Below are 20,620 nucleotides of genomic sequence, written 5' to 3'. Positions count from 1 at the left end.
TGAAGAGGATGGATGGATGGATGGATGGATGGATGGATGTCACTTTGTGTTCCTGTATCAAACCCATAACTTCAGTTAAGGAGTGTCCCTTTTAGAAAAAGATAGTAATTTTACGTTGCTTAAAGGTGTAAATGATGGAATGTGAGTACGTCCACCTCTGCTTTGTGCTGTTCTGAGATGCACTAAAATGCCTGGAGCCTGTTTACTCTGTAAGGAGAAGCAATGCTACCAGTGCTGCAATATTTAAACGTAGGCATAGGCCAACAGGCTGTTCAGAAACTCTTGTGGACCTGTAGTGCTCGGCACGATCTCCTACTGCTAATTTCTTTGGCTCTGTGTTTTTAACCTCCATTCATTAGGAGTGAGTCATACTTCACAAGACCTCTGTGAGCAGTTAAATCAACCTGTCGATTGAATCTATTCAATCCCTTGGCTTCTTCTGAAAGAAAAGGCAGCCGTAGCAATGAGATGTCTTCTACCACCACACTGAGGGTGTATGGCACCCCTCCTCTGGGCTGCATGTGCTCCCTCAGGAGCTCAGCACTACAGAAAATTGCCCTTTTGGTAACAAAGGTGTCTTAACAAGTATGTACAGGCTCCAAGGTGCATCCACAGCTGTGCTGGGAGGCTGGCAAGAAAGTGGCCTGACAGGGAAAAACTATAATTCTTCCACAGAGGCCCAGCTTTTTGGGCAGGGAGGTGTTACAAAAAGACTTCCAGGTTATCTCTGTCAGGGCTGACACAATAAGAAGCAGCTTATGTTAAACTTTTCCATCTGTGACCTGGATTCTTCTTTCCAGGTATGCCCGCTTTTGCCTCAGAGTTCTGAGCATGAGGAAATGACAATCTTCCAAGACTCGATGTGGAGACATGGGAGAGACTCATGCCTCTTACAACTTGTGCTTACCTGAGGTCTCCCCTTGATTATCTTTTTTCTTTAATTTCATGTCAAAGTCTTCACCCAGCCAGGCAGTGCTGCCCAGGTAATTGCTAGAAACGCCTATAGGACTCTTTCATGCATGAGAAAGCTATTTGGCTCACACCACCCTGCCAGCCTGAGGAGCTTGGCTCTGTTCCCTATAAGATCTCCCTGGTTCTTCTTCCTACAGCAGGCGAGTCTGTTGCTGAGGGCTGGTGATCTAGTCTCATGCCCCATGCAGGCCCATGGTGTGATTCTTCCTTTGCATTTGTTCCTTCTAATCCAGGACGTTGCAAGGCGGTTATTGACCTTCCTGGTGGTGGGTGTTCCCCAAGCTCTGTCCACCCCAGCTTTGCTCTCAGCCACAGCTCCAGGAAACTGCCAATGGAGTTGGTTCCTTGCCACCCCTTGGGTGCTGCTGAGGTTTCCAGAGGGGAAGACAGCCGGCCTGAGACTGCTGCAACACAGAGGCAAGTCCTAGGAGCTGGGGTCACAGTGTTGATGACTGTAGGGAAGAGTGATGGGGTCCAGGGAGAGAGAGGATGGGGGATAAGCCACAGAGCCAAGGGGCTGTTGGAGCAGACGTGTGCAGTTGAAGAGGCGTAGTATGTGGAAAGGAGGATGCTTGTGAAGAGCGGAGGATGGAGTCTGCTTGGTGAGGAAATGAGGCTGGGGAACTCGAAGGGTCATTGCAGTGCTCAGTACCAGACTATCAGAGGTGGATGTGGGATGGTGACAAAGGGCTAGAGGGAAGCCACAGCAGAAGAGGAGGGGGAGAAGAACTGCACTCCTCTTGTGCAGCAGTGTCCGTGTGTGGGGTGGCCATTGGAGATTATGGGGAGTTCAAAGGGGCCTCAACATGGGAGGACGGGATACACCTCATGTTCTGTCATCTGTACTTGAGGGGCATGTAGTTCTATGAGGAGAGTAGAGAAGGCTGGAAGGTATGTGGAAAAGGCCCAGGGCTGCCAAGTTGGAAGGGGAGGCAGGGATGTCTCCATGAGATGCAGTGGAGGTTGCAGGAAGCAGGAGCACATGGGGCACAGGAATGATCATGTGTGTGAAGCAGCACCAGTGGATGCAAGGGGTTGAAAGCTGAGTGGGGATGGGAAGCCTGGGAGGGGTATATGGGTGCATGCTGGCTAGGGCTGGGAATGCAGGTGTGGGAGCTATATAAGGCAGTATATAAAGGGATGTGGGTATAAAGTAAAAATGTAAACCTCTCCACAGCAAGTGGGGCTGTGCATGGCTGGGAAGGTGCTGTGGGGTACAGCCCCAGGGGGAATGCTCCCAGAAGAGATGTGGTGCAGATGGAGCAGCAGTGGCTGTATGGCCCTGGGGAGAGGGGAGGAGGGGTGCGGGTGGGGGCCAGGGGCTGATGGAGGTCAGTTCTAGCCCGGGGGGCGTCTGGTATCAGTGCGGGATCCAGACTGGGGGCAAGGCGCGGGCCTGTAGCGCCGCATGGCTCTGAGTTGCGGATGTGCGGGTCCGTGCAGCGCGCAGGGTGCCCGCTGAGCCCCGGTCCATGCTGGGGCCTCAGTCGCGGCCCGGTGCGCGGCGCGGCACGGCCCCGTGGGGCGCCGGTTCCGGTTCCGGCGGAGCCTGAGCCGGGGCGGCGGGCGGGCTGCTGGGCGGGGGAGGAGCCGCCGGAGCCCGAGCTTGCGCTCTGGAGCCGGGCGGCGCTGGGACCCGGAGAACAAGGGGTGCGGGAGGACCGGGTGCACGGAGGCCGCAGCCGGGCCGGGACGCGGGCGGGGGTCGGGGCGGGCCGCGTGAGGGCCGGGGCGGCGGCCGGGGGTCGCGGGCCGCGGCGGGCCGGGGGCGGAGGCGCAGAGGCGGAGGCCTGGTAGCCGGGCAGGGGCGCCATGGCGGCGGCCGAGACGAAGATCATCTACCACCTGGACGAGCAGGAGACGCCGTACCTGGTGAAGCTGCCGATCCCGGCCGAACGCGTCACCCTCGGCGACTTCAAGGGCCTCCTCAACCGCCCCAACTACAAGTTCTACTTCAAGTCCATGGACGACGACTTCGGGTGAGCGCGGACCTGGGCCCGGCCCGCGGGGGGAGTCCCCCGTGTCCGCGCCTGCAGGGCGGGCTCCCGCGGGGCCTGTGGGGGGTCCTCCGTGGGGTAGCGGGCTGCGTGTGCAGAGGGGCTCGGAACCCCGGGTTGGGGGGTGCCCCTCGGGACTGGCGGCCCCTCTGGAGCCCGGCCTGGAGAGGCGAACTCTCTTCCATCCTCCACCCCCGTTGCCTTGGAGGGGGCGGGCTGGTGCCCCCCTTGGGCTCTGTCTCGGGGTACACGACCCTTGTGTGCACCCCCTGTTACCTTAGCAGCCCCCCCCGCACCTTCTCTGGGGCTGGTGAGCCCCGTGTGCTGCCTCTGAGGACAGCCTCCCCATCCTGCCCTTCCCTGATGGCTCTAGGGGAAGCTGCCCCTTGTGAGCTGCTCTGTGGGGGAACTGGTGGTGGTCTCCATGCACTTTCTCTTGGACTGCACCCCAGGTCTGCCAGAGGCACCTTGGAGACCGTTGCCCCACCAGAGGATCAGCCCTGCATATGATGCTTGAGCAGCACATTGCCTGCAAGGGTATCTCCACTGTGGGATTGTCATTCCACATATAAAGGACCTGGGTATCTCCTGTTGTGCCTGCCTGGCGATGGTGCCCCTTATTCCCTCCACCAGGAGCATGCAGGGGCAATGCTCTATGAGCCCTTCCCAGGGATTGAATCTGCGGACAGTTTTGTTCTCCTACCATCCATTCTGGGGAGGGTCATCCATTTTGGTAGCTTTGTGCTCTGCATCTCATCTTTAGGAGCAGTGGGGAAAGGGGACCAACTTTCTTCTCCCCTCCCTTCATGGAGAAGGAGCAAGAGGTCTCCACATGCTGCTCATCTCTGAGTAAGAGGTGTATACAAGACCTACTGTACCCATGTATGTGTCCCATCCTCAAAGTAAGATGTCCTGGGCTTGATCTCTGGGGTGGGTCTTTATAGAAGAGGGCTACAGCCTCATCCCATCTACTGCAGGGCAGGCTTCTTCCAGTATTGGTGTTTTCATCACTTCTTTTTTGATACTCTTTGATTCCTTCTGTCACATATGGCTGGTTGTAGGCGAAGAGGTGTGTTCTGTCTCTTGTTTGGATGGCTGTACTGACTTACCTTCTGGGGAGCCCCTGCTGTCTGCTGCCTTCATAAAGTCAGTGACTGTTCTGGGGAACAAGTACCATGTGAAGCCAACTCTCTGTTAGACTTTGTCCCCACTGTTTTGACTGGAATCTTCCTAAATCTGCCTCTCTTCTACGGTTTTGACCTCTGTTTCCCTCCTGTGAACATGGCTTCTCCTGGCTTTTACAACATGTGACCCTTTTCCATCCCGGTATTTGCTGTTTGAAAGAGTTGCATGATATTCCTTCCTCTGGATTACACCCCCCTGAAGATTCAGTGTTTACAGTAGGTCCTGTGTGTGGAGGCTGGGACTACAAAAAGCTTTCAGTTTTATAGTCTTCCTAGTGTCGTCTTATTGCGCCAGATGCCTCCCTAGGCTGTGATTTTGGCTCGTACCCTACGTTGAACAGGGCTGGGCCTGTTCAGGGTTTGGGATGGAGATCGATGTGGCTGCCTCTGCAGGGGGTGCTCTCCCCTCTGCAGCCAAATTATACCAGTGCCCGGGTTCCCATTAGCTTGGGAAGTGCCAACTTTTACATGAGGCTTGAAATTTGGAGTCACTCCTTTGACCACAGTCTGGGATGCTTTGCCTCCCTGAATTCCTCCTGACCCAGTGGAGAGCTTTAGTCCTTAGAAGCTTCCCTGTTCTCTCCAGGCAAATAGAAGCCTCCAGCCCTCATTTTCCATACATTTCCTCAGCAATATCAGTTGTCTGTGGATCGTTTCCTGGCCCTCAGCTGTTGGGTAGTGTTGGGTGCTATGAAACAGCTGCCTCTCCGTGTCTTGAAGGGGACCGTGTTCATTGGTGGGAGAAGCGACTTCTCTGTGCATGCTGTTTGTAAACAAATGCTTTGGGATCCTTTGAAATGTTGTTCTTGAAGTGAATTCAAACTTGTCTTGAATGAAACATTGCCATGTGGGTGGGAGAGTGTCTGCGTAACTATAAACAAAGTTTAGTAATAAATAGCAGTGTCTCACATTGGGAATAGGGGTCTGGTGGCAACAAAGTTCTGTGCTGTGCCTTTTCATCCTCTGTTTCTTTAAGGCTCCACAAGAGGAGACAGATGGTAGATTAATGAAACTCAATGATAAAGCAGCATAGGGAGTTACTGTGGATGCTAGCAGGGAGATGGGAAAATCTCTCAGGAAGAAGCTTTAGTTGCGTCAGAAATGTATGGGATGAGGTTTTTGTTGGGACTCATTCAGATAATTCTTCTGGGAAGTGTGAACCTCTCTGAAAGGGAAGGTGCAGCTGAGAGGGGTTGGAGGCTGCATGTGGGCAGTCTGTTCCTCAGGCAAGTCCTCTGTGATGAGTTGTGCAGTTGGAGCAGCAAGTAGCAGAGCATTGTGTGGGACAGAGGAGAGAAAGCCTCTCATGGTGCCACCATGGATGCCCCTTCAGGAGAGCTGTCTTTGCTCCTTTCCAGACAGCTGAAGAGAATGCTGATGGTTGGCTGGAGCATGGGGAAGCTGGACTAGAACAGTCCAGCTGCAGCCTTGTCTCTGAGAAGCCCTGAAGCCCCAGGCACCACTTGGAATAGAATCATAGAATCATTTAGGTTGTAAAAGATCTTTAAGAACATAGAGTAAAACTGAAATGTTTTGTGATCCCTGGTAACTGGTGTCCAAGAAGAACAAGCCATTGGTCTGCAGGGACCAGTGCATGGGGAAACAAGAACAGACGGGCAGGAGGCACCTCAGCTGCTTGACTGTAGATGCCCAGGTAATTAGTGAAAATCAGGAGATTTATGATGGCTGTATTCAAAAGCTGTGTGCTAAAGAAGGGCACTGCATTCTCACACAAGTATCTTTGTCCCTTTCCTCAAGATGCCCTCTGCCCAGCATGGGGGATGGTCTGGCTTGTGCTGACAGTTTCTGAGCTGGGCTGCATTTTGTCAGTTGGGCAGTGCCCAGAAGTAGCAGCCAGGGTAAAGCCCCTTTGTGAAAGACATGAGCTATTAACAGTGGATGGCCTTATGGCAGCTGATCAACAAGGAGATGACCTGCAGATCTGATGGCTTGTTGTTTTCATCAGTGATTGGACCTTTTGCAGGATCCCAGTGGCATAAGACTAAGTTTTTATGTTTTGTTGGGAACAGAGGCATCTCACCTTCCAGGGTCAGCTGGAGTAAGATGTGGTCCAAATGTTTCCTCTCACCTCTGTTGCACAGACTGAATCTGTTTCTCCCTCTTCCTCCTCTTTCCAGGCTGTAGATCTCCAGCCTGGCATTCCTATCCCCAAGGCAGTATTACAGCTGCAGTCTTGGTGTGTGGGATTTTTCATTCTTTTGTTTATCTTGTTAATATTTGTTTGCTCTGAGAATCAGGGCAGTGGTGGAGCAGCTTCAGTGTTTACATCTCCTTGGAAATGTGAACTGAGGCTCCCCTGGGTGGCTGTGGAGTTGTTGGGCTATGCCAGGAGCTAATCCTAGTCAAAGCGCTCAGCCCCAATTTAAGAAGACCCCAGAATGTTGTCACCTCTAGATGGGAAGGAGGAGAAATGAGTTTTCATGCACTCGATCTTCAGGAGAGGAGCTTTGAGCAGCGGGAAGGCTGCAAGTTTCATTGCCTCATGTACCCACCACGTAGTGGGCTACAGCCACAGAGAACCCAGTTTGTGCCCAGTGCTGCAGAGCAGTGACACAACGTGCAGAGATTTTGTGCCTTTGTTGGCTTTTTGTATTGCTGATTCCAGAACTGGAGACATGTGGAGGAGCTAAGGAATCTGATGGTGGAAATACGGCAGTGCATAGATGTACTACGCTCTTCTTGGACCTCACATACTTTGTGTGGATATGACTTGCTATGAAGAGTGGAACTATCCTTAGCCTGCTAACCTTGCTCTCGTTAGAGAAGGAGGTTTGTTTTTTTTTTTCTCTTTTCAACATTTTACAGGTAAGATCTGTGTGCTGCTCATCAGGAGAGAGCCTTAGATCAGTGCAGTGCTATGACCGCTCATGAGATCTACGTTCTTCATCAAGGATTTTTCATGGGTTTTTGTAACAGACTTTAATTTCTGTCCTTCTCCACTGGGGCACCTCTCATCTTCTAGGCTGGAGAGCAGAAAGACCTACTTTTCCTGCAAGGGGACTATCTCTTCCTCTGCATGTCACCTACTTGTTCAGCGTTGCCGGGAAGACACCAGTGATTTGATTTGAAGTACACTGGTGGGATGGCATTGCTCCTCACACCGCTGCTGGTTTCTCCCTCTTGCAGATCTCTATTCCAATTTTAACTTCAGAGTTGTGGTGAGTGATTCGTAGGTCTCAGCTGTCAAGTGAAAATTGGTATCCAACTAATCACTAGCCCAGTATCTAATCCAGACCTGCTTAATTATCACCTGCTCTCCAAAGCTGGGTATGAGGCAGTGATTAGGGCAATGCTCTAGAGGCAGAACAAAGCGGGTCCTGCTGAAATTCCCAGTGCAGGGGTCAGATGCCATTGGTATTTGGCGACCTCATCTCCTGCACATGTGCATGGGGAAATGCACTGATGTTCACTGAAAGGCTGAGTGATTTATTTTTATTGCAGGGTCGTTTTGAAATTGATGCCAGCAGTGACTGTCATTCTGGCTGGAAGTTTGGAGCTGGGGAAGGGATCCTAAACTTAATAAGCAGTGTCAGTCCCTAAGCAGTGGTGAGCCTCTGGCATGGTGCCGCTGCCTTTCTTGCCAGCAATTTGTAGCATGAGTTGGGGGAGTTTTGTTTTGATTTTTGGAGCTTTTTATATTTATTTCATTTTTAATTTGAATCGTCGCTGTCTGAAGGAGACCTCTGCTTATCCCTTGCCCCTGTTGGAGAGAGCTTCCATCTCAGCATTTATTTCATGCAGGGAGAGGATAGCAAGAGGTCTGTGAGGGAAAGGGCCTTCAAAGCCCCATCACAGGCTCGCCTCTGTGGTGCTTCTGTCCCAGTGGCAGCCCTGGTCCTGCTATAAGGTGCCTATCACTTTTCTCCAGTTTCTGGACAGTCCCTGGCACTTTGCCATGTGAGAGACCACAGCACCCAATCTGTTGTGCTCCCCGCTCTGGAGGATGCAGGTTCCCTGCCTGCTCATGTGAGATGGGCTGCCCTTGTTAGCTAGGGTCCACCAGAGGTTATTTTTTGACATTATGCATGTAGGTTACTGCAGCCTGCGCTTCTGTCTCCTGGGCTGCAGAGGACTTGGCAGAGAGCTGATAACCACTGTCTGTGCTGGTGGGAAGTTCCTGTGATGCTGCCCATGCTGGGGGGTGGTCCATCAACACTGGAGCTCATGATATTGGCTTGTAGCTGCTGCTGGAGGCTGTTTCCAAGTGTTGTGGTGGTGGGGGGCTGCACCAGTGCCATGGCTGGGGTGCAGATGGAGAGGGTTAGTTGATGTTATTTGCTTCTTCACTGGGTTGTATTGTCTGTGCCTGGCAGTGTGTGTCCTGCTGTTCAGACCCAGCTATAACTCACTCTGTAGGTGTCCGGCTTTCTCTGTTGTGGTTGGAGCTGTGCTCTGAAGGCCACATTGGATGGCAGTCATAGCCTGGTTTCTTTGCCCAGGGGTGGTGTTCGGAAAGCTAAGTTAGCCAAATCGGGCTGCAGACCAATTTCCCTAAGGCCTTGTCTGTACTATGCAAACAATGAAGCTTTACAGCAGCTATTGAACTTGTTTGCAGCTAGAGCTGGTCCAAATTTCTTTTTTACTGAATGTATTTTCTCCCAAAATATGGTGTTATGTTGAAGCCAGCATTTTTTCTGGAGAGGTTTTCAATTGTTTTCAGTTATGTTTTTGATGGGAATGTTTCTTAACTTTAAGCCTCTCTTGTCATCTCTGGAAAAAAAAGAGAAAGAAAGGTCAAGAAACCTTCACTCATCAATGAGAATGCAGCTGTTTTGGTGCAGTTCTTTGTTTCGAAATCACTTGCAGTACTCTGGTCCTCCAAATTCCTGCACAGAGCAAAAACCTACCTCGATATCTCAGGAATTGCCATGAAGTAAATGTGTGTACCCTGACTGTGGTACGGCTGTGCTCAACATGGCTCAGTCTCTGAGGTCAAGGCCAAACATCGTTAAAAGTAGCTCATAAACCACCATAATCTGGGTCATGACCTGAACATTGTTCATTGTTATGGGATGATAGTGGTGGCCCCACTGCTCAGTCTTCTGGTTCCTGCTGAAATACAGCTTATGAGAGTTTCATCTAGAACTTGGCCCTTCCCAAATCCCAGACATCGGCTCACCTGCAGAGTGAGTATTGGATCTTCTGGGTGGTGCCATAAGGAGTGACATTCCTTCTTATGTGGCTATGGTGAAAGCAAGATGGACAGCACGGCAGGCAGTGTTTCATAATGGACTCTGAGAAGGAATGTGCTGGCTTCTAGGGATGGAGGCCCAAGGGCCATGTGCTTGGAGCACTGAGCCTTCAGTAAGTCCCTCTTCTCCAGCATACTCCTGGCCTCCTTCACCTGTAATTTCCCCACCTGGTCTCCCAGCAGTCAGGGATGTATGGGTCTGCAGCCTTGTGCCCTGAACTCTTGAAGGTGGAGGTTGTTATTCACCACGATGCACTTGTGGGTGCTCAGCAAAGAAGGGTGCTGTGCATATAAAAAAAGACAATTTGGTTTTCCCTACAACTTTTCCACTGCACAGATGTGTTTGGCTTTGGTCCTCAGGGTGGGCATCAGGCTCTTCATTTAGACTTGAAGGCTGTATATCTTAGAGGTGTGGGGAGCATAGTTAAAATTCCTCAAGTCGTTTTTGAGCTCATGATACTTAAAGTTGTGGGAAGCCTCTTGCAGTTGCTGAACTGTTCTAAGCTGAGGGCATCTGCTGTAATGAATGCTACTCCTCCACCCTTGTCTGCATCGAAATAGATATAACAGTGTTGTGGTTTAGGATACTTGATCTGTGTAAAGGCCCATAAAAGACCGCTGGACTTGCAGGACACAGCGGTGACTGTGCCTATAGGAAGTTGCCTTCGTGTTGTCACACCAGCTTTGCAATGCACTGCACATCTGATGAGGCAGCAGTCAGGGCTGTGTGTTTTTGGTGTTTCCTATTGATTTCCTCTTCTCTCCATTCCCTGTTTTGTTATTCAGAGCCTGCCCTTCTGACCTGTGCTAGATGGACGATGGTTTTCCAGAAGGGGGATGTGGCACCACGTGGCTGTGTTACTGTTTGTCCTGGTGGTGCTGGCTTGTTAGGCAGCAGTTGGCAAGTTAAGTAAAACTTAATCCTGCCAGTGGCTGCTGTTGGAAATTTTTGGACAAAATCCTTTTAAGGCTTTTTGGACAGCGTTGAAGTAAGGTACAAACCTGGGAATTAGTCTATTCTCTGTGACTTTGTCTGTTTTGTCCATGTGCTTATCTATGTAATGCCATGGTGGCCTTAGAAGAATATGTGAGCTCTTGGACTGTGAATATCACTGTCTCCAAGGACTGCATTAGCTAAAGTATTAGTATCTTCTGAGTTGTTGCACTGTAGATCTTGGTTTCACTTTTTTCCATCAATGTGTTGTTACTGTTATAGCACTAATATTGATCCTGTCCAGGAATGGGCTGGAATTCTCTGGAGGTCTTGTCAGGCAGAGATGCCTGCTGCTGACCTTCCTGTGCTGTGGGATTCTGTGTTGCAGTGGAGGGTTGGGACCATTGTGGTGGTTGTATCAGTTACTTGTTAAAGGATATGTGCCAGAGGCATTGTTTTTCCAGTCACAACTAGCTGTTGGAGGCAGCAGAAGCAGCATTTGAGTAGCCTGCTCCACCAAGTCCTCTGTGTTGATTGTCTCCTCACTGGGGCATCTGATGGGTAAAATTTGCTATCTTGCAAGAACTGGAGGACAAGAAGATACAGGGAGCGGGGACTGAAGCAGTGTAGAGGGAGTCTGCCCTCTGGTCCTGGTTGAAGACTTGCTGATGGGGAGAAGGCTTCCTTATGTGACTAGGAGCAAAGATCTGTTTCTGGGAGAGCTGGCACCAGCCACTGTGTGGGAAGGTCTTTCCTCTGCTGGTTTTCGACCTGCCCTTAGGGTTTGGAGGGGAATTTATTTCCTTTGTGGCCCCTCTGATAGCTGGCAGCTGTCTCTGTGATAGGCTCGGAATTCTGGATCTGGGTAACAGAGACTGTGGGCTTTTCCTTGTTTCCTGAAGGCTGGCAGTTCCTGCCCGTGTACAGGCTGGTTCTGAGGACAGCGAGGGTTTGCCAAAGGGGTCTGTGTTTTGGGAGCTATGACTGTACTGATTATCACGGTGGGGACACTGGTACTAGCACGTTAGCCTGTCCACTCACTGGGTTTCAGCTTTTTCCCTCAGCATTGCTCTACCGTACTCTGACCTGCTTGAGATCCATGGTCCTTTCGTGTCTCACCATCTGTGAGCAAATAGGTTGTGCTCTGTACACTGTGCTGTGCCACCATTGTTGACAGCCAGAGCAGTGTAAGGGAGCGTGGGGACAAACCTGGCTTTGTGGCCTGATGGGATCAGCAGGGCAGGGCAGTGAGAAGGCTGCTGCTGCGCTGATAGCTGTTAGCTGGTCAGCCTGTGGCGCAGCAGCTTCTCAAACTGCAGCTTCTTTCAGAAGCTGTGATGGATATGCAAACTCTGTACCGCTGTTTGCATATGGCTAATGAGCTATCCCAATTCGCTCAGCCCTGCCTAGCCCAACCAGTATTTTAGTGCCATTCTCAGGGAGACTTGCCTGTGGGCCCAGCAGATGCTGTGCTATACTGGAAGGCTGTATAGGGCCTTAATGCAGAAGGTATGGTCATTGCACTGTGTTCATTTGAATTTTTTCTTACTGACTTTTGTAGTTCTGAGAATGGGGGTCTTTTTTTGGATCTAGCTGTATAGCTGAGTCCCTTGTGGCAGACCTCCATGTTGCCTTAGACCTGGAGCTGATAAATGCACCTTTAGGTCCTGAAGGGGCTTCTGTGAGATGCATTTTCCTTCCAGAATTAAAATGTTTTGTTTCAGCTGGGGCCAAAAGCTGGGTTAGTTTGGGAAAACTCTTAAGATTATTCCCTGTCCTGCCATCCTGAAGGCAGCACAGGACTCTCAGGGTGGCAACATCTGCTTCTGCCTAGGTTACCCTCTCTTTGGGTTTCCTTTGGGCAGTTCTAACTTGATGTAGAGGTAGAAACATCTACGCAGGGTGTGCATGTTAAGTCTGATGTGTCTGAGCTGGGTCAGACTTGCGCAGCATGTGTCTGTGCTTCTGAATCCCACACATAAACACGGGAGCCTACTGCAGCAGTCTTTTCTTGATGTGCTGTTATTGCCAATGTGGCTTTTTTCAGTGCCTTTATGTTACATGACTTCTGGTGCAGTTGGTGGCTGTGCTCTGGTAGGAGGCTGCATGGCACACGTGCTTTCTCCTGTAGTGAGGTGTGGAGGCTGTGTCTGGCTATGATATCTGTAGGGACTGGGTGAGCTCCTGGGCAGTCAGCACATGGTGCTAGCACTGTTAGTGATGACTTTACATGTGACTAAAGGAGAGTTGTTTAATAGGAATTTGATGTCAGTATCCAAGTCAGGGTCTTGTAACTTACCAGCAGATCCACAGACACAAGAAATAGCCCTGTCGCAGTACTAATGTGTGACAAGTCTTTCTGGGCTGCTGTTGGGAATAGTTTATGTGTATAGTGACCAGTACAACATAGTTACTGAGCTCATGGGATATTCACCGACTGCAGAAAGGCTGTGCTTCCTTCCACCGCACTTCTCCATCCTTGGCAGCTGTGACTTTTGGGTCCCTCCACAAGAGGAACACTTCATGTTACATGTGATGGTGACTTCTGCAGGTCACTGGCCATTATCCAGTCTTTGGAGCAGTTGTCACAGATAGCGGGTGGGAAGGTTTTGAGTAGTATGTGATAGAGTTAGGCCTGGGAGTTCACAGTGCCAAGAAGTAGCAGCTCTGAGTTGGACTTGATCCTGCAGAGGAGAACCTCTTCTGTCCTCTTCTGAAATATGGGGAGACACCCTCTTGCTGGCAAGGCTGCTGATCACTGGTGCAGAGGTGAGTTCTGGTAGGATCTGAACTGAGTTCTGTACGTGGCACCTCCTGCAGACTCTGGACTAATTCTAGCTATCACTTATAGCTGGGCTGGTGAAACAGAAAAGCCTGTCTGCTTGCAGAAAGTGCCTTCCTTCCAGATTGAGACCATGGCCTGTGCCCCATTTCAGTAAATTTCTGACATTCCTTTGGAGGAGTCCTAGGCAGGTGATGGTCTCCTGACTGCCTAGATACTGCTTCATCCAGTGGAACATCCATCAGATGTCAGGAGTCCCATGGATCAAGGCTTTCATAAGGGAAGGAAAAAGAAGTGACTATTTTCATTGCTGAGAATAAACCAGCAGCGGGGTGGAGACAGCTCACATTTTCCCTGTTTCTTGGCTAATCTGATTCCTCGTAATTTACAGTAATTGATTGGCTCCTGCTTTATGACTCTCGTCTGCTTTCTGGACCTCTAGTTGAGTGAGTTGTGTGCCAGCACATGTTTGGTTTGGTTAGGACTGGGGCATCTTTTTGTCTCTTTCTTCCAGCAGTTCAACAGTATTTGTTTGTTTGCTGGGTGCTGCTGGCTGGCAGGTGGCTTAGCTGGCCTGGCAGAGGGTGCTTGGCAGGAGGTTGCTCCTTGTACTGTTTAATTGTTTAGCCCTGCCTTTTGAAAGGAGTTTGTTAAAGATGGCTGGTATTAGTTGAAATAAATGAAGTATATAAAAGGCTACTAAAAGGTACTCTCTTTGCTGTCTCTCTATACAGAGCTTTCTTATGCCATTCCCTGACATCATCCAAAGCAGGAGACCTGGTGAAATGATCTTTCCTCTGCCTTTGGTTTTGTCTACTAGTAGACCTATGTAGGAGCTGATAAGTTCTTCCTGGCTTGCCACCTGTTTTCTGAGAGTGAATATTTCTGGTTGCACCAAAATTTATCCAGAGCCGGAAGTGCTGTCCTTGCAGTGGTCAGAAATTGTTCTTCTCAGCCTTCAGGCCCTTGTGCTGTCTGCTGCATCCTGAATTTTAGGACCAGAGGGACATAGTATCACTGTTTGCCCCTTTTTCGGAGTGCTGCAATAGGCTGGGATCAGGGGCAAAGTTCTTTCTTTGCCACCATGTGACTGTTGTGACTCTGAAATGCTCTTCTTTGCGTGAGTCCTTTTCATTGTCTTTGGCATATGTTTTGTGGTGGAACTTAGTTTTGAGCTTTGTTAACTCCCTGTTGGCTTTATAGGTTCTCTGTATGTTTTACAGACGAAGTTAGCAGATATGTTGCTGATGGTAGCCCAGCTGGATGTGAAGAGTAGGTGCAGCCATCTAGAGCATGTTACTCTTCAAGGCCCCTTCCCACCAGCTAGGAGGTTGGAATGGTTTCCTTGAGAGACTCTAGCAATGTTGTTTGTGCTAGGAGAGAGTAATGTGAGCTGGTCAGTGTCTTGAGGGTAGGACACGTGTGGAGGCTGTTTTGTCATTTCCTGATGGAGATATGTCATTAAATATAAATTAACTGTTAGTGTGGTTGAGGAAACAAACCTTATTCCTCCTCCCCGCAGACATCACCTTGGTAGATGCCTTCCCAGGCCTCTGGAGGAGGCTGCCCAGCAGAAAGGTGCACCAGAAGCAGAGAGCTGGTGCAGGGCAGCGCTGCTGTGCTGGCAGCTGGGGACAAGGGGGTGCTGGCGAGCAGACTGCTCTGCGGCAGCTCCCTGCTTCCCCAGGTGTGGAAGTTCAGGCTTTCAGACTTTGTTTCCCACCCTCCCCCTCTTCCCATTTCCCCCCTCTTCTCCTCTCCTTGCTCTCCTGCTGAGTTGATGCTTTTCCAGGAATGAGCAGTACTGCTGGCCCAGCACATTCCACAGCAGCAGCGCTTTCTTGGCAGGAGTCTCGCTGTTAAGGAAAAGCAGGACAGACTTGGCGTCCCTCAGCTGAGGGCCAGAAAAGGAAGGCCTGGTCCTACTCTCCTCATGGTAAATGCAGAGCCTTCATGGACATCATGGCCCTCTCTCTCCCTTGGCTGTTGTGTATGCATCAACATCACACTGTCTCCCCAGCAGACCTTGGAGCCCTTTACAGCTTCATGCTGTTGTCTTAACTACTGCAACTACTTGTATGAGGTCCCTGGACATTGCAAAGGTTGTTCCTTTTCTAGCCAGGCTAGAAAGGGGTAATTGACTCCTGTGGAGAGTTGCAGGGAATTCCCTGTGAGTCACAGACTCTTCACCTATAAGCTTCTTGGTAAGGTAGTGTTGTGGCCTTTGTGTTTTGCTACCAGTAGTAGTGGGGTAAACCCATTTTCCACCTCTCTGCACAGTCCCTTTCCCTCTGGTGCCTGCGATGTTGCAGCTTTGTGTTGCGGGTTCTTCATGTTGTCCATGTCCAGTTGGAGCTAAGTGTCACAGCAGACCTAAGCCTGCTTCAGTTTGCTTGCCTTCTCTCAACACTGATTTACCTTCTTTCATATGTGTGTCTCCAGCTGGGGAGAAATTTGGGCCTGTTTCCTATTCTACCTTAAATACAAGCCCAGGTTTTGGTCACTGTTACATCTGTGCATTTGTCTTTGTTCCCTGAAGGTCATTTCTGCAGATGTTTAACCTCAGATCTATCTCACAATGAGTCCTTGCACTTCTCTTGTGTCCTTAGGTTGGGCTGTGCAAGCTCTTAAAGTTAGCTACCAGGGTGAAGAGCCTGGCTGGGCTTCTACTGGGAGTTCCCGTTTGTCCTGATTTTCAATTCAAAGAGACTTAAAGTGTCACTGAACCTTCAGGGGCCTGGAGAATGCTTCCTTTGATGATGTCTCTGAATGTCCTCTGGTGGTTGGAAGCATCACTTGAGCAGGGCAGGATTAATTAGTGTGGAGGTGCCTGCAGTCCAGGTGCAGCTTCCTCCTCCTATGGGTCGGAGGACAGGCCTGTTGGGCTTGTTTGCAGAGCAGTGCTTCAGCCAGATGGTCACTCAGTGATCAGGATGGGAGGGGCTGCCACAGCTCTTGGGCTGGCTTTGAAATCAAAGTCTGCAGCTTGGCTTTGATAAGTGCTGCTCCCAGGCAGGCCTGTGATGTTGGGTGGCTCATTTCTAAATGCCATTCTTTTGGACTAGAAGGGTTGAAAGTTTGTTCTTTGGTATCTCCCACCCAGGGATACCTGTAGGACTGAGCACAGGTCCACAGAGCCAAGCATCTCGTGGGCAGGGGGCTGTGGCTGTCCTGGTGTATGCCCAGTGGAGTGATTGCAGATGTGCTGATGAGGGGTTCTTGGGGAAAACAGTAGCCATTTTAGATGTCTGTTCAGCTGCTGGTTGAGTGATCCTGGAGGGGAAAGCACAGCACACTGTGGGGTGCATGGGGAGGCTGTGGGGCGGCAGTGGCGAGCACTGTTGAGGGAGGCTGTAGAGATTGCAGCCTGAAAATGAAAGATGTTCCTGTGCTTTCATTCATGGGCACTGTGTCCCCACTCCTGAGGAGAGCTGTTAGTAGCTTGAAATGGGGTGACCTGCTCACGAAGCAGTCCTTGTAAAGCTCCCTTGATCTGTTAGGAGAAGAGAGGTGGCCTCTCCTGCTCAAATGCAGAGCTGTTACTGTGTTATCAGGACAGCTGGTTTGTACTTACACTGCAGGTGAAGACAATGCTGTGGGGGAGCTCACGTTCACATGGGGTGCAGGGACAGATGGGAGGACAACAGCTCCTCTGGGAGCAGGGTCTGACAGAGCTAAACCACCTACAAATCTCTCTTTCCCTTTGTATGCTGTGCTGTAGCATAGAGGAGCAGTGGATAATACCCCATCTGGAGGCTTGGGAGTGAAATTAAATGGGAGAGTGATGGGCTCTGTCCACACTCCCAAGAGCCCTTCTCACGCTAGAGCACCATGCTATTTGTACCCTGTGTATTTCTTCTCCTGAACAGAAGGTAAAAATACAGTGAGGAAGACCCAGAGAATGCCTTGGCTTACTGAGACAGACAGCTCAAATCCTCTAATCCTGTTTGATGCATGCTGTTCGCCTGCAAAGCCCATGGTCTCACTGATACATGTATGATTGCTGGTGTGTGTGTTCTTTGGTTGGGCCTGTAGCCCTTGGGGGGGTGATTGTATCCCCGTGAGAAGCACACGTGTCATATCTGGGCTTAACAGACAAGTAATTCCCATCTGAAATCCCAGCTATGTCGGGGAATTGCCTTGTCCAATTTTCTCTTCTGATGAAATGACTGCAGAGTTCATCCCTGTGGCCTCAGCATTTGATCTTGCAGAAGAGAAGAAGATTCTGCTCTAGAGCTGAGAGATGCTCACATTGGGATAGTAACATATGAAGGTGCTTCCTTTTGCCATGCAGCATTATTAATCTATACGATCATTTGGAGACAAAACATCCCTCCCCTAAGGGGTGTGTACCTACAGGTCATGAAAATGAGATCACATTTCTGGTGTGAAAATCCCTGAAGCTTGTGCCATTGGGTAAAAAGTATCCTAATGGTTGGTTGCTTGTTTTCTTCTTTTGCGGGCTGCAAGAGATAAGAGGCTGTTAACGTCAGGAGAATGACCTACTGAATCTTTACACTCTTGAGAGGTTATAATAGAAGATTTAGGTTTAATACTGAATTTCTGGGTTTTGCAGTGTTGGAAAAAAATTGTTGTTCTGTAAAGATTTATTCTTAATAATTGAACTAAATGAAGGAAAAGACCATTTATTCATCTGCTCTCTACTAACTTTATATCTTTTTAGCATGAAATTGTCACTGCGTAGTTGTCTTCTCAGTCTTTGCATCTCATCTAGTAACAGACTGCTTTTCATCCTGGCTGTCGAGCTAGTTAATATCCTTGATGGATCCCCTTCCCTCACCTTCTTGCTTGGTGCTGATCCCTCAGTGCCAGATCCAGCTTTTCTCATTCCTGCCACATCACGTGAATGCTTCTCTCCGAGTATCCTCCCCATTGTCAGCCCTAAGATAGATGAAGTTGGGGGCGGGACTGACGGAGATGGGCAGCAATCGCTGCGGAGCTCCAGCCTGCATCCAGAGCTGAGGTTCAAATCCTCCTACCGGGGCGTTTGTCAGTGCTTCTTGCATCTCTTCTTTCACTGGGCTTGTGTTACTCCATCCAGGTTCTTTGCTGGGACCTCACTGTAGTGAGCAGGGCCCACTCGGGAGAGACCAGAGCTGGCTGAAGCTAGAAACTCCCTTGTATCTGCAGCCTCACCCGGGCTGGAGGCCACCGAGGGGAAACAGGGAGGTTGGGAGCACAGCAGCTGCGCTGGTAGCGTCTGCAGCCTGGGGTCTCTGACAGCGCAGCCGTCCCCAAGGCTTGGGGTTTATGGCCTCCTTTCTGTCCTCTGCACACTGTCTTGTTTCCCCACCTTCCCTCATTCCTAGGACATGACTCTGTGATATAAAATACCCTCTAATTTCCTGAAGCCGGGTTGGGGCTCCCTGGAGAAGGCAGCGTCTGCCTGCCTGTCTCTCGGCCGCCTCTGCATCCTTGTTCCAGGCTGCCAGCTGCTCCTGCTGGGAGGGAGCAGGAGGGAAGGGAAGCTGGGAGCATGGCATCTTCCCAGGGTGTGCGGGGAGGGTCTGCTGCCTCTTCCAGAGAAGCTGGTGGGAGGGCAGGGATGGAGCCAGGGTGTGAGCTGGGTTTCCTCCCGCTTTCCTCCCTGCTGCCCCTTCTCCTCCCCCCGTTGCATGGGAGCAGATGTGCTGCTTGTGTCAGCCCTGGCAGCCCCCTCTGCACACCCCAGCTGGGCTCCTGCGGCAGCCAAAGCCTCGTCCCCTCCTCCTCCCCCCTGCCAGTCGCTGGGGACAGCGGTTGAATCATCCACCCTCTCGGCCTGCCTCCCCTGTAACCCTCCCTCCTTCCTCCTCCCTGCTTCCTCCCTCCCGCAGGTCTCTTTGTTGGAAAATTCATGGCAGATGAATGCTGGGGAGTGCTGGGCCTGCGGGCCAGGCGCTGAGCCTGCAGCTTGGTCTCAGCATGTCTGCCTGCCCCGGGGGTGGGACAGGGGCCTGCCAGCACCTGGTCTGCTGGGAGGTTCTGCATGTAGGGTGGCAGTGCCGAGAGAGCCGGACCCAGGCTCGCCTGGGCAAGGCATGGGCTGCCTCTCCATAGAAGGTTTTTTTTTCTGGCCCCGTTTTTTGTTGTGTTGTGCCCAGCCACCAGCAGGACTCAAAACATGGGAAAATCTGAAAATGGGCTGCCCTGGTGAAGGGTAAACTAAAAGCAGTCCCTTTGAAATCAGCCCTGGGCAGATGTTTTCCCTGGGCTGTGGTGGCTCCTGCCAAAAGGAAAGGCGTTTAGAGAATGGAGAGAGCCTGAGCTCCTTCTGTGTCTGCTCTTTTGGGATTCCCAGGTTCAAACCCCATCAGCTGGGGCTCTTCCCAGCACATTCGCAGGATGGTTTTCCCTGCCAGCACATCCATGGGGCAGTTCCCTCTCATGGCTGCTTCCCCATGCGTCCGCGGAGGAGAAACGTGGCACACTGCTCACAGCTCCCCCAGAGGCTGCTCGGTTGGCAGCTTCTGACGTGAACCTGCGGTCTCGTTCGTGTGAGAAGTGTGACTTGAAGAGAGTGGTGAGAGGTGGGGGAGTGAGGCTGCAGCTCAGGGTTGAGGCTGAGGCTGGAGAGGAATGCAGGGCATGAATAGCTGGGATAGGGTGAGGGGTGGCAGACATGAGCAGGACTGCAGATATTCCTGCTCAGCATGTGCCTGACTCCAGCACTATCAGACTGTAGAGTCTAAATATATAACCCATTGTGCTTTGGCATCTGGGTGGTAAATACTGGTAAATAACGTAGTGGCTGGGGAAGGAGGGAGTGAACTGCTCTGGGGTGGAGCTGACCCCTGGGATGTCTGGGACAGCAGTGGGGTGATAGGAGTGACGAGGGACCTGCTGTCAGCACAGAGAGAGCTTGTTCTGCACTGGGTATTGCAGTTGAGGGTGGGTGGGGGGTCTTGGGGTTGGTTTCCTCTGTTCCCACTGAGAGTGGAATAGTTCATTTGTGCTTAGTGGTTGGCCACCCTGAGCCTGCAAATATATCACCCTGTCCCTTCCCTTCACCCACAGGCAGGTCTCTGTGACCCCAAGCAGGCAGCATGCAGCACTGAAAATTGGCTCTGCCTGAAGTTCTCTCTAGGAATTGGATGAAGTCCAGGCTGCTGGCGACAGCATGAATGGATGCTAGTGCAGCCAGGCCAAGGGGTGTGCGTGCACTTGGAAGTGAGGAGACAGCAACTTGCCTGCATTGGAAAGGGTTGAGATGGGCATCAAAGAGGACAGGTCCTGGGGGGGACTGCCTGTGTTTGACACTCAGCCTGGGCTGCAGGGGCTTTGAGCAGAGGCTGGCATAAGGCATGCTGCAGAAGCATTAAGCCAGCATGGTTTTGATCCATCCTCACTGCTCCTTTCCTGCTTTTTCCTGCTTCTCCATCTGTGCAGGAGGAATTAACGCACATTTTGGGAGTGGATTAGACTGCTTGGACTGTGACCTCCTCATCTGTGCCTGCCAGGGAAGGACAGCATTTGTCCAGTCCCTTTACTGGCTCTCTAGTCTGGGCAGGGATTGTGAATGTCATCTGCCAGCAAAGA

At 51.0% G+C, this 20,620-nt stretch overlaps 1 protein-coding gene across 4 annotated transcripts in view; it reads left to right on the top strand.

Moving 5' to 3' along the window:
* Positions 1–2,698: 2,698 nt before the first annotated feature.
* DVL3 (dishevelled segment polarity protein 3) overlaps positions 2,699–20,620 on the top strand; it is a 33,429-nt gene continuing 15,507 nt past the window's right edge. For 3 of the 4 annotated variants that reach the window (XM_061348706.1, XM_061348707.1, XM_061348705.1), the window contains exon 1: positions 2,700–2,951. In XM_061348706.1, coding sequence (XP_061204690.1) covers positions 2,785–2,951 — 167 coding nt within the window. In that variant the 5' untranslated portion in view covers positions 2,700–2,784. Of the gene's footprint in view, positions 2,952–20,620 lie in introns of all 4 variants that reach the window. The other variant, XM_061348704.1, reaches the window with a different exon arrangement.

This window comes from Neopsephotus bourkii, unplaced genomic scaffold (genome assembly GCF_033783945.1).
Source record: "Neopsephotus bourkii isolate Nb327-2 ecotype Australia unplaced genomic scaffold, CSIRO-AGI_Nbou_v1 NB_369, whole genome shotgun sequence".
Lineage (NCBI taxonomy): Eukaryota > Metazoa > Chordata > Aves > Psittaciformes > Psittacidae > Neopsephotus > Neopsephotus bourkii.
This window is presented reverse-complemented; position numbering and strand designations above follow the sequence as displayed.